Consider the following 14,033-nt stretch of genomic DNA (forward strand, 5'->3'; position numbering starts at 1 on the left):
CCCCTAGAATTGCATGCAGCTCATCATAGAAGCGGCATATCTGGGGGTCTGACCGAGAGCAGCCATTTGCCTCTTTGGTTTTTTGGTAGGCTTTCCTCAGCTCCTTAAGTTTCATGCAGCACTGCTGCGGGTCCCTGTTATAGCCTCTGTCCTTCATGCCTTTGGAGATTTTTTTCAAATATTCTGGCATTTCGTCTTTTGGAACGGAGTTCGGATAGCACGGATTCATCTCCCCATACAGCAATCAGATCCAGTACCTCCTGCTCGGTCCATGCAGGAGCTCTTTTGCAATTCTGGGACTCCATGGTCACCTCTGCTGATGAGATCTGTACGGTCACCTGTGCTGATCAGCTTGCCACACTGACCAAACAGGAAATGAAATTCAAAAGTTCCTGGGGCTTTTCCTGTGTACCTGGCCAGTGCATCTGAGTTGAAAGTGCTGTCCAGAGCGGTCACAATGGAGCACTGTGGGATAGCTCCCGGAGGCCAATACCATCGAATTGCGTCCACACTACCCCAAATTCGACCCAGTGATGTCGATTTCAGCGCTAATCCCCTTGTCAGGGAGGAGTACAGAAATCGATTTTAAGCGCCCTTTAAGTCGACAAAAATGGCTTCGTCGTGTGGACAGGTGCAGGGTTAAATCGATCTAAGGATGCTAAATTCGACCTAAACACATAGTATAGACCAGGGCTTAATCTTACTGTTGAGCAGTTACTTGCATGTGTAGTCCCATTAACTTTAATAGGACTCACAAGGAGTTCTCCATATGACCAAGTGTGATTTGTTAAAGTTGTTGTTTTTAAGTCTGAAAAGAAATTATAGTACAGTGTAAACTGGCCCAAATACTTTTTATACCATAGTAAGCCTTAATTAGTGGTATAATTCCTAAAGTTTAATTGAAGTATAAATAGAGTCAGACCCACCTAAAATCTAGCAATTACTCTGTGATAAAGTTCATGAAAATAATAGTTGGCCATTTCATATAGCCCTTTTTTTCATCTTCTAAGCATTTTCCTGAAATTAATAAATATTTGTACCATCTCTATGAGGTAGGTAAGACAAAATGTCTGTAACATGCTAAGTGAAATTCTGGTTAAAGTAGGATTGTTTTTAACCTCTAGGATTTGTGCGTCATCCAGAAAATGGAATAAAATTTCACATAATTTCTTGATGTTACTTCTTATGGTTCCGAGTCCTTATGTTTTGTAAACTTCCTATTTGTTTCTAGATAAACCATGTTATTAGCCCAGATAAATCGAGACTCTCAGGGAATGACTGAGTTTTCTGGAGGAGGGATGGAGGCTCAGCATGTAACTCTCTGTTTGACAGAAGCAGTAGCTGTGCAAGGTGAGCATTCAGGTTAAAGTATCGCCACATCATCATGCAGTTTGCAGTTTTGCATTCAGAAAAAGCAGACTATGTACCCTGTTGAACTTCTAAACTTTGGAGTGATGTTGTGTATTACAAATGGAGAAAATAATAAAAAGACCAAATTGTTTTTAGATAGTGTATTTGATTAATCTGAAATTTGATTTAATTCTGAAATGAAATTATTGCTTAATTAAAATAACAATTGCGTTTGCAGTATAAAATTTGGTTCCAATCAAATTAAAATATAGTATTACGATTTTAGATTATTTTGTACGTCATTTACATATAAATTGAATTACATAGACTCAGATTTACAGAAAGAACGGTGTTTTAGGACTGAAATTAACATGTTGATGCTTTTTGGGTCATGCTTAATATTTATAAAAGTATAAAACTTTTTGCCTAATTACTATATTTTATTCAAAATGGTCTTGTATGTCTTAATGATTGATGGTGCACAGAACAATGATTAACATTACGTGCATGTAATACTGCCATTTCTCATGATTTTATTGTGAGTCATTGATGTTAGGTGTTCTTCTTAAAGCCCCAGTTGTTAAGCCATTTTATTTCATGAGAATTTCAGCTTTTATTTAAAATAAAACATTTTAGTGCTCATGCTTATGGATAAAAACTTAACAATGTGACCTCAGTGTATGCTAAAGGTTCAAAATCAAAAGGCTAATAAAAAGGTTTTAAGTCAATCTCATGATTTTTTGGGGCTTGACTCACGATTTTAGAGTGTATGAAGTTGGCAATACTTTAAATAAACGTCTTTCCCCAATAGATGGTGACAATTTAGAAAACATGGAAGGTGTAAGTTTGCAGGCAGTTACTCTTGCTGATGGCTCCACTGCTTACATACAGCACAATTCTAAAGGTATGTGTCTGACTAAAAATCAGTAATTCTTCAATGTACATAAGAATGGCCATACTGGGTCAGACCAAAGGTCCATCTAGCCCAGTATCCTGTCTTCCGACAGTGGCTAATGCCAGGTGCTTCAGAGTATTCAGTGTATTCATTTGCTTGTTTGTATAGCACCCAGTGCAATGGGGAACTGATCCCAATTGGGGTCTTTGAGTGCTACTATAATTTAAATATTTACTTATACTAGTACCAGTACAAAAACCAATACTAATTACAGAACAGGGAAGTCAACTGAAAAAGAGATGGCCTTTCTTTAAAGTTCGATACTAAATATTGACATCCTACGTATTGAAAAGCCTGAAAAATTTAGTTTTCTAAACTTGGTGTGTTTGTAATAACAACACTTTGCCCTTTATTTAGTGTTTTTATCCCAGGATCTCAAAGCACTTTACATGTCCTAATACTGTGGTTAATACTTGTTAAACTGTATTTTTGTTCTATTAAATACTTTTATTCCAGAGAGTTTCAGTGGTATGGTTTAAAATGTGATGTGTCATATAGGATACTTTACATAAATATAATGTATTCCAGATGGTAAATTAATGGATGGCCAGGTGATTCAACTAGAAGATGGCTCTGCTGCCTATGTTCAACATGTATCCATGCCAAAAAGTAGTAAGTGTATTACATCCATGAATATGTTTTAAAATATTGACTGCATTGATATAATATGGTATTGTTAGAATCTATAAAACATTGTTCCAATAATTTCAGATGTCTAATACATATACTTTTATTTGAAGGTTAATATTTTTATTGAATGTGGATCAAATACATTCATGCCTAAAGTTATGCTTCTCCTCCTTCTCTCTCTCTCTCTCCCTCTCCCTCTCCCCCCTTCCCCTCCCTCCCCGCCCCCCCCAACAGGGGACAGTCTGCGCCTGGAAGATGGCCAGGCAGTTCAGCTGGAAGATGGAACTACTGCATTTATTCATCATGCTTCAAAAGGTAAACTGCATTTTGAAGTGTGATTCATTATATTATGAAACATTTTAATTGTAATTTATCTTCTAGAGTACCACTTCTGACAATATGTTTAGATTATGACCATATTTACAAGTATTCTTATTGTAAATGACTTGGTGCATTTAAATAGGAACATCTAGATACAGCTGAGTTGAGCGTGGTTTGATTTCCCATTCAGAATGTAATAGTGAATGGCTGGATCAGAAGATTGCTGGGCATTTCAGTGTGCTGTCCTGGAATCTTAACAAAGAAACAGGCATGCTACTTCTAGATAATTTAAACCCTTGTATTAATTTCAGGAAAGACTGGATCTGGAAATGAAAAAAGGAAACAGAAAAAAGCAGACATCACTTGAATTAGATTCTTGAGCTCTAGGGATATTTTAAATATTTGTGAGTGAGATTTGGTACTTTTTGGAAGACCTATCAGTGTAACACACAAAGAGCACCCATAATTGACAGTCAAGTATGCACATTTATTTTATTTTAAATTAAGCATTAGATTGGCCTTCAAAAGAAGGGAAAAATAATGTTCTACCAGTACTGGTGTGCTTCACCAAAGGACTTGGACAATGTACAATTTTCCCTCTCCTTCATTATCATATTAGACGTCGTACCTTCCTGTATCAGTATACTTTCCAAATCTGACACAGGAGAGTGACTATTTCTAGACCTTATGGTTGTGAAGAAAAAAATACGGATTGAGTATAAACGGATGATTTGCTGGCTTCTTGAGTGTGCAGATAGCTGTGCCTCTGTTGTTGCTTATGGCTTTCCCAAGATACACCAGAGTTAAAATTTACCAGAGTCTTGCTAGTTTCACTTTGCTACTAAAAACTCTGAATCTATGGAAGTTAGTTATCTGTGTGATTTACATATGGTACATAGTATACAGTACTTTTATACCTTTAAATTGCTTTGTGGGTGTGACATTTTAACCCAGACCAATGAGTGGTTGTAACACAACCTGCCCTGCAACTCTGTGTGCTTTCAGTGCTATGCTGCTGTGGCTCACAGCCCTGACACCAATAGCCAGCCTTACAAGCATCCAGGTCACACCCTGGCTTCCACCACCCAGTTATTTTTGCAATGACCCAAACACCCTCGCAGTCCCAAATTTACTTGAAAACCATCTCCCTGTGTGATAATTTGCTGAGGCTCCCAGAATTGTGAGTCACTGTGTTATCCTTCTGAGCCTCAGCAAGTGAGAGTTTTGCTACTGCTAAGCTGTGTGACAATTCCCCTGCCACATCAGTTTGTCTGCTTTGCCAGCAAACTCCTCAGGACTCCGCCAGTCCAAACTTTGCCTTACGAGTAACAGTGAACCCCAACTCCTGAATTTCCCTGAGACATCTCCCTGCAGTGTCCAGCTCTCTTCTGGAACACTCACAGAAGTTAAGTTTGTTGCTGCTGCCAAGAGAGAATAAACAGCAGTTCATTAATTTCACCGCAGTTTGACAAACTCTCTTATTTCAGTCACAGCACAGAATTGATTTAAAGTAAAAGTCAAACAAGCTTATTAAACAAAAAGTCATAGGTTTAAGTGATATCAAGTATAAGGAATAAAGACAGAAATAGTTACAAACAAACAAAAGTAAAAATACACTTCAGAGACTGGTACTTGCTAAAGTTAACTTTTAATTCTTGCCTAAGCAGGATTGTCACCAATATTGAGTTCCCTCAGACCTCAACCCTCTTGGTTGAAGGACTCAAGATTCTGTGATTTCAAGAGCTCAGGCCCCTTGAATCCGCCAAGTGATGGACCGCTATGGGGTTCTTTCCCCCTTTCCTTTTATAGTCCAGTAAACCTTTGAAATGTATTCTTTGGAAAGTAAGTCCTGCTTGGATTTAGACACCAGGCTATCTTCCCAAATTTCATTGGCCCTTCTTCACAAAGCAGGAAGGCTTTCCAGGGGTGCAGTCTCCATCCCCCCTGCTGATTTGTAGGGAAATTGGGCTTCCATTGTTTTTATTCCACACTGCTTAATTTACATTAGAGACAAGTAGGTAGCTGCCTTCCCTCCTGTCTGGGAGAAAACCTGTTTCTCCCTGTGTGTGGTCACAGACTTTTTTAAAACATAAGAACAGTGAGTATCTTGTGACGGGTTAGGTCACAGAAACCCCCTTGGGACTGCCACATGATGTGCTGGGACTACCTCTGAGCCCATTTTCTCTGGCAGCTTGGGACTTCAGTACCTTACCTTGTTTGAGCCAGACACTCTTGCTTGCTGCAAACACAGATCCAGGTTGGAACCACGTCCCCCAACAGCTGCAGGCTTAACTGAAAACAGCTTAAGAATTGCTCCTGTCTCCAACACTCAGATACCCAGCTCCTAATGGGGTCCAAACCCCAAATAAATATGTTTTACGCTGTATAAAGCTTATACAGGGTAAACTCATAAATTCTTCGCCCTCTATAATACTGATAGAGAGATATGCACAGCTATTTGCCCCCCCCCAGCATTAATACTTACTCTGGGTTAATTAATAAGTAAAAAGTGATTTTATTAAAAACAAAAAGTAGGATTTAAGTGGTTCCAAGTAATAACAGACAAAACAAAGTGAATTACCAAGCAAAATAAAATAAAACAGCAAGTCTAAGTCTAATACAGTAAAAAACTAAATGCAAGTAAATCTCACCCTCAGAGATATTCCAATAAGCCTCTTTTACAGACTAGCCTCCTTCTAGTCTGGATTCAGCAAACACACACACTCCTGTAGTTACTGTCCTTTGTTCCAGTTTCTTTCAGGTATCCTTTGGGGTTGAGCCATCTGAAGACAAAATGGAGGGGTTTCCAGGGGTTTAAATAGACTTTCTCTTGTGGGTGGAAACCCCTTCTCCTCTCCTATGCAGAATCCAGTTGCAAGATGGAGTTTTGGAGTCACATGGGCAAGTCATATGTCCATGCATGACTCAGAACTTTACAGGCCGATGTCACGTTCCCAGGAAAGCTCAGATGTGGATTGGCGCCTCTCAAAGTTCATTGTTAGCTTAAGTGTTTCTTGATTGGGCACTTACTGAGAATAGTCTTTTCTCAAGAAGCTGACCAACTGCTTACTGAGGCTACTTAGAATCAAACATGAATATTGGCTATGTACTTAACTTTGAATGCAAAAATGATACATGCATGTAAATAGGATGAATATATAAGTAGATCATAACCTTTGCAGAGATATGTTACATGGCATATCTAGCATAAAACATATTCCTGTTAAGTCATATTTACACTCATATGCATATTTCTATAAAGCATTATAGGGTGCAACATCACATATCTATAATTCATTATATAGTGTTAATGCATACATTTTACATTGATATTAATCACTAGTGTGTCACAGGCTTTCATAAAACCTCTTACTCAATACATGTTTATAATACAGTAATAGTGTATACAATCAGCTGATTCAACTGCTTATATTTGAGGTTCAGATCCCACTGTCTTTATAGTTAAGAGGCTTTCTCCCACACTCATTAATTTAATGGCTTTTTTTACTTTTTATATAAATGTGCCTTCATTGTCTCTGCCTGGCAACCAGGCTGGTCAGACAAGCAAATACACGTTCCCTTTGTCTAAGGTAGACAGTGCTTATGCATTGGTTGCCAAATGCCTTTTAAGAACATAATTTTAACACATATTTATAACTCTTTACATCACACAAGAAGATTAATAATCAGTGAGTTGTTAGTTTTCCAATGATGTATTACATGATGTTGTTTGGGTATATATCATCACAGCAATGTTAGGTGTAGTGAGTATGTCAGGCCTAACAAGAGTTGCTGACACAGAGTAGTGAATCCCCAATGGGACTGTGTGTCACAATGACTTTGAGGGGAGTGACAGCACAGGTATTTTCACCCTGGTTGGAAGACTTACATCTCAGGCTGGTAGATGTTGGGTTAATGTTTCAAGCCCTACATCTTTATATGAGCTTAATATTGAAATTAGTGTTGTGGTTGCTTATTAGTTTCCCACAGATTACTCATTTCTGTAAACAATGCCATATGCAAAGTGTTTAAACCTTTATGTAATTTTAAAGTAATGGCAAAACATTGCTTTAGCCGTTGAAAGGATGCTTGGGTTCTTAGTGTACAGGAAGCAGGTATACAAATCCTAAAACTGACAGTATCAACAATTAATTGATCACTAGAGAGTAGAACTTTCAAAGTGTATGGTGTAATACTTTGTAAGTAAGAGCTAGGCTAATTGTAATGCTGTTTATAAGTGGACAGAAATAGAAGTGTTTTGGGGTAAGTAATCATTTACAACAAATTCAACCTGTGGTATTGATAGCAATTTTCTAAACTATTGTATTAATCAGTAGCATTTTAATGTGTATTGATAATTTCACATATGTGATTCCTTTATATTGGAGAAATGCAGATTCTGATGTTCATTCCCTGTCTTAAGTGTTTTTAATATTATTTCTTAGACAGTTATGACCAGAGTGCATTACAGGCAGTCCAGCTGGAAGATGGAACCACTGCTTACATTCACCATACAGTTCAAATGCCACAGTCAGATACCATCTTAGCTATTCAAGCTGATGGCACAGTAGCAGGCCTTCATACAGGAGATGCTACAATTGATCCAGATACCATCAGTGCTTTGGAGCAGTATGCAGCCAAGGTACATTATAGTACATTTTATCTGTATGTAATTTCTTTAATATATAGCATCACAATACATTTTTACACAAAGATCTTATAAACTAAGATATATGATGAGAATTAATTAGAGGAATTATTCAGAAGCTTGGAAGATGGAAAAGATGAATTTCTAATAGACAAGGCCTCACAAATAAAAGATGTAATTTCAAACTGTGTCGAGTTGCAGGTAGGGATTATGAAGTTAAATACTGAAGGAGTAGAGTGAGATAGCAAATGTGTAAGTGGATAGAAAATCAGAGGGGTATAGTAGAAGCAAATATATGGAAAACCATAAGAGTGATTTTGAATAATTTAAAAGGTTATTTGGAAACCAGTGAAGGTAATTGAGAGTAGGAACTCTCTGAAGTTTACAAAGCATTGTGTGTAGGAGGACTATAGAAAAAGGAATTGCAGTGGTTGAAACAAGAGCTAAAGTAATGAGCTTGCTGTTGGAAGGGTTAGGGTAAGGATGAAGTCTGCTAAAGTTCCAGAGATGATGATGAGGCATCTTTACAGACAAGTGATTTATGGAATGGAAGAGACAGCATGAGATGCAGGACAATTCAGTTTTTCTGTCATTGAGGTTAAGTTAAGCAGAGTGATAACAGAGACGTGGAAGAGAGCAAAGAAGTGTATTTGTTACAAGAAATCAAGATGTAATCTGTCTTGGTCAGAGTCCAGGCAGGCGGTTTGATGGGAAATAGGACAACTGGAGAGTGAGCTGAAGTTGATACAGAGCTGGCTGTTGTCATCATAAGAGTTTTGTCCAATATTGAAGGTTCCAGTGAAATGTCCCTGACTATGTCATTATATGGGGAAATGGACCATCAATTTAACTATTTGTAGTAGAAAGGATGAGGGCAAGGCAAACAGCCTCCACCAGAAATGAAGGAAGAATAGATAGAAAGTAGGATTCCAGGCAAAAAGGGGAGTATTGGAGACACCGCCTTTTTACTCAAAGCACTCAAGAAGGAGAGAGTATTAATGGTATTAAAAATGGTACTGATACCAAGCAGGATAAGAAGAATGAGGGATCCATTGTCAGTATCAGAAAGTAGACACTGACCCCATGAAGTAGTGCACACTGTAGAATGAACTGGTTGAAAGTCAGGCTGACTTGAGAGGTGATTGAACAGGTAAGAGAAGATTACTCTTCCCCCCCCCTCCCCCAAATTTGCTGATAGAAGGGGAGGGTCATGACAGGACAATAATTTGAAAGTGGGGAGGAGTAAAATTACTCTCTTCAGAAGAAGTGATGATGAGGTGAGTAGTGTTAGTGATCCTTTTTTGAGTGCAAAATGGAAAGATCCAGTGTATAGATTGATGATGGTGACATGATATGAGGCACTAAAGAAAGAGAGGTATCTAGACAGCTACTGAGTTTGGCAGGAGGTCCTTTGAAGAGATGCTGTTTAATCCTAAAAATGAAAAGCTGACATTTATGCACAGAAGCTGCAATGGAGCATAGCAGTTCAGAGATTCTGCTTAGATAAAACCTCACATTATGCAGAAAACTAAAACATGAGGGACAAACTAATTGTAGGAGCAGCAATTTTCTTATGTTTTCAGTCTTCCAGTGTCCCAGCTCCTGGATGATAACCTTTGGTACTTGTATTGCACTTGCAAAGAGACAGTAGAGCAAGACAACCTTAATTCTGGCATTTCCTAACTTTGAGTACAACCTTAATGTTCTTTTAACATATTTTTGTGTGTGGGTGTGTAATATTAAATTATACTGGTAGTTTAACTGTTCTTAGAGTTTCTTTCTTAGAATGAAATCTATCCCAGACAGAGTTGTGTTTAGCACAGCTAAGCAGGGGCAAAGATCTGCACTGGTCCCCAAGGGTTGTAGCATTCCGGTCATGTACCGGCATGCTTCTGTGCCAGGAGCTTTGGGGATAATGTAGAAATGGTTATGGTGGATTCTCCCACATTGGAGGAATCCTTTGCTGTCTGGTTAAGCTGGCTTTACTGTCCATTTGTACCTTCGGAATAGCTCAAAGGGGCCATTGTAAGGGCATGATCTGGCTCTGTAGTTTTAAATATGCCATCATGTCCTCTTTACTAATAGTTTCAGGAACTCCATGCACATAACAATGCTGGAAATTGTTTGCTTATAAGAAAGATTTAGAACCAAATTCATCCCTAATTTAACTTCATTGAAGTCATTGGTGACAGAACTAGCTCTTGAAGTCACTGTAGTTAAATCAAGGACAAATTTGGTCCTTGCTCTCCCTCCTTATTTTAATACAACCTTAAGAAGTTCAGCACTTTGGTAGTTATCCAAGGCTTTTGTTATAACATGGTTGACTTTAGTGGGATTTTACTTTTTTAAAGAGCTAATATACCGTATGGTAGCCATGTTTCAAGATGATGGAGTCACAGAGCTATGAATGAGTGTGCACCCTCAGAAGCTGAGTCCTTTCCCTTTTGCATTATTCACTGAAGAAAAGCATCTGGTAAATAATTTTAATTTTTTTCTTTCATATTATTTTCAGGTGTCTATTGATGGAAATGAAAGTGTTAGTAGCTCAGGAATGATAGGTGAAAATGAACAAGAGAAAAAAATGCAGGTATGTAATACTGTACAATATAATTGGATCCACTGGATTTTTATTTTCTCTGTCTCTTCTATGCCCAACAGTCTTTACAGTGCAACTGTTCACCTTCCTCATAACAGCTGGAAGCACGCCAAATCATAGGTGCTGGAACTAGGGGTGCAGGGGGTACTGCAGCACGCCCTGGCTTGAAGTGGTTTCCATTATATACAGGGTTTACAGTTTTGTTCAATGGCTCTCAGCATCCCCACTATACAAATTGTTCCAGCACTCATGTGCCAAATATTTAGCTCTGAGCCAGGTCCTTGGGCTGCCTATCAGGAGTTCTCTGACTCCAAACCTGTGCAGATGATAAGCTCCATTTCTCCCTTTATAGAAGAATAATTCATGGGATTTAAAAAATATTTACATTCAATCACCATCACCAGCTGCCACTCCACCAATGTATACAGTTTGGGGAGACAGTGCCCCCTCCAACTCTGCCCATGGCAGGCCACCTAGGTCTGTGTCACATCCCAGCTTTGGGCTGTAGCCCACAGTTTGGGAACCCTGATCTATACTGAACTCCTGCACATTGCAGGCCATAGAACCTCTCCCATCCACTCCTGTAACAGACCCATAACCTCTGGCTGAGTTATTGAAGTCCTCAAATCATCATTTAAAGACTTTGTTACAGAGAATCCACCATTTACACTAGTTTAAACCTGCAAGTGACCTGTGCCCCATGCTGCAGAGGAAGGCAGCCCTCCTCCCCCCCCCGATCTCTGCCAATCTGACCTGGGGGGAAATTCCTTCCTGACCCCAAACATGATGATCAGTTAGACTCTGAGCATGTGGGCAAGACCCATTAGCCAGACACCTGGGAAAGAATTCTCTATAGTAACTCAGAGCCCTTCCCATCTGGTGTCCCATCACCAGCCGCTGGAGATATTTGCTGCTAGCAGTTGCAGATCAGCTACATGCTATTGTAGGCAGTCTCATCATACTATAACCTCCATACATTTATCAAGCTCAGTTTTGAAGCCAGTTAGGTTTTTTTACCCCTTCTACTCGCCTTGGAAGGCTGATACTTCACTCCTCTAATGGTTAAAAACCTTCATCTAAATTCAAGCCTAAACTTACTGATGGTCAGTTTATATCCCTTGATTCTTGCATCAGCACTGACACTGAACTTAAATAACGCCCTGATATTTATCCCTCTAATGAATTTATAGAGAGCAATCATATCTTAGCCTTCTGTTGGTTAGGCTAAACAAGCCAAACTCTTTGAGTCTCCTCTCATGGGTAGGTTTTCCATTCCTTGGATCATCCTAGTAGCCCTTCTCTGCACCTGTTCCAGTTTGAATTAATCTTTCTTAAACATGGGGGACCAGAATTGCACATGGTATTCCAGATGAGGTCTCACCAGTGCCTTGCATAATGATACAAACACTTCCCTGTCTCTATTGGAAATACCTTGCCTGATGCATCTTTAGTTCAGATATTTTTAATAAGCAGTATCCATTGGTCCACACACATGCAGTTGTTCTTCTCTCTCTGAACTGAGGGTATAAGGGAACTGGCATCTCTCCAGTTCCTCATTACTGCCAGATGGCCTGAGTTGGAACCTTTGTCTAGTTTCTTCTTCAATTGTGTTAATCTGTAATTATATTTTAAATAGTTTTAGTATTTAACTCTTTCAGTTTTAAGTACTAGTGTGGTTGGTTTGTTGTTTTTCACTGTTGGAATTAGGATTATGTCCAGACTCCTGGGGTTCAAAAATTAAGTTTTTTATCCCTGCTGCTTTTTAGTGAGCAACATACACCAACTCTGCTGTTGCTGCCTAGATGAGGCTCACATCTCAGCGAAGTACAGGATTTGCTGCTCCTTCCCTCCCAGAACTCATGTTGGTGAATAACTAAGACTTAGAAAACACCTGATGGAGAAAGCCATGAGACTCCAATTAGATCTGGGTTGGGGAGACCCCCTGTACATGAGCCTCAGTCAACAGGCAGTCCAGAAGCTCAGGAGTCGAGGCTAAGACTTCCAAGACTAAGGAGAAGGCTTCTCATGAGAGTAAAGGAAACTCTTACAAGCATAGAGACAAACCTTCTTCTAAAGATGCCCCCAAGAAAAGAGATCCTTTTCTGACTCCTTCAAGGTCAGAACAGTCCTCACACATGGGTCCTCTAGATTTTGCTAGAGTAAACCTCCTCAGCAGGAAAAAGTGACCAGAAAGAGTATGGATCCCTCAGTTGCGGCTTTTGTGGCTCACTGGCTTTTGACAGGCAGATCATACAAGGAGGTCCAGTTGCCAACCTAATTCCTCCTCTGTGTACTACATTCCCTAGGAATTTTTACCAACCACAAAAAGTCCACTTTGACCACCCACAAGGTCCTAAAACTTCTTAGGAGCAATCTTAGACTCAATGACCGCAAACGTCTAGCTACCTGTTGAAAGATTCCATGCCATGGGCAATCTCATAAAACAGGTCATCCTCGGACTTCAGTTAGACTTGCCTTTTCCGCCTCAGCCACATGGCCTCATGTGCACACCTGATGCCATTTGCCAGGCTCCATCTCCATTATCTGCATACCTTGCTTCAGTCCATCTACTCACCAGAAAAAAAATCAACATCAGTACCAATTAACAGTTCCATCCAAGGTTCTAGCCTCTCTTGTCCAGTGGACAAAGCCGGAGAAAGTTCAAGTGGGGACTCCTTTCCTCACACCTACACCTGAGGCGAGTATCATTATAGATCCTTCCCTCTTATATGGGGGAGGTCATATGAACAATCATACTGCACAAGGCAACTGGACCCCTCGGGAGTCCAGGATGCATATCAGTTTATTGGAATTAACAGTGGTCTGTCAGGTCTGCCACACTTTCCTCCCACTCATTCATATCATGACATATCCAGATAATGTCAGAGAGTATGTTAACTGTCTTCTATATAAAAAAGCAGGGAGGAACAATATCCCTTCCTCTGTGTGTAGAGACAGTCAACCTCTGGAATTGATATATCAGACATCAAGTAACCCTTTCTGTGGCATAGTTACCAGTTGTGCAGAATTCCCTAGCACTGGGATCCTTGCTATTCTAGAATATCCACTTATCCTTAAGGCATCGGGTCTCTCTGTTAGCTCCTTTTGGGGTCATTTAGCAGCAATCAGTGCTTTTCATCTTCCTGTCAACTCATCCCACGACAAATAGATTCCTTAAGGGACTTCTTAGATCCTTCCCACGACTGGTGAAGCCAAGACCTTAGTAGGACCTCTACCTCATTCTTTCATCTCTCACCAGACCTCCTCGTGAACCTTTAGCCACATGGACTAAATTGTTTCTTAGTTATTGAGCCCTGGTAGTATTCTCAGCCCCATATAAACCTAGAAAAAGACAGTTCCTGCCCTGCCCTGAATTGATAATCTAACCAAAACATAGATTGCACAGTCCAAATATGCAGGCATAAAGGCGTAAGGTCTAAACTTCAAGCCAGAAATGCTTTTTAAAAAATTGTTTGTTTTTTAAGTCTATATTAATTATTTGAGGGGTTATTATTTAAAAGCCTCACAGAAGA

The 14,033-nt window shown here is 39.5% G+C and overlaps 1 protein-coding gene across 1 annotated transcript in view; it reads left to right on the forward strand.

The window, feature by feature from the left end:
- Positions 1–14,033, forward strand: part of ZNF143 (zinc finger protein 143) — a 70,667-nt gene that overhangs the window by 14,887 nt on the left and 41,747 nt on the right. The window contains exons 2-7 of the mRNA XM_054025189.1: positions 1,232–1,350; positions 2,162–2,254; positions 2,834–2,917; positions 3,170–3,250; positions 7,702–7,898; positions 10,417–10,491. Of these exons, the coding sequence (XP_053881164.1) occupies positions 1,239–1,350; positions 2,162–2,254; positions 2,834–2,917; positions 3,170–3,250; positions 7,702–7,898; positions 10,417–10,491 (642 nt within the window). The 5' untranslated portion in view covers positions 1,232–1,238. The remainder of the gene's footprint in view (positions 1–1,231; positions 1,351–2,161; positions 2,255–2,833; positions 2,918–3,169; positions 3,251–7,701; positions 7,899–10,416; positions 10,492–14,033) is intronic.

This window comes from Malaclemys terrapin, chromosome 4 (genome assembly GCF_027887155.1).
Source record: "Malaclemys terrapin pileata isolate rMalTer1 chromosome 4, rMalTer1.hap1, whole genome shotgun sequence".
NCBI classification, from domain to species: Eukaryota; Metazoa; Chordata; order Testudines; family Emydidae; genus Malaclemys; species Malaclemys terrapin.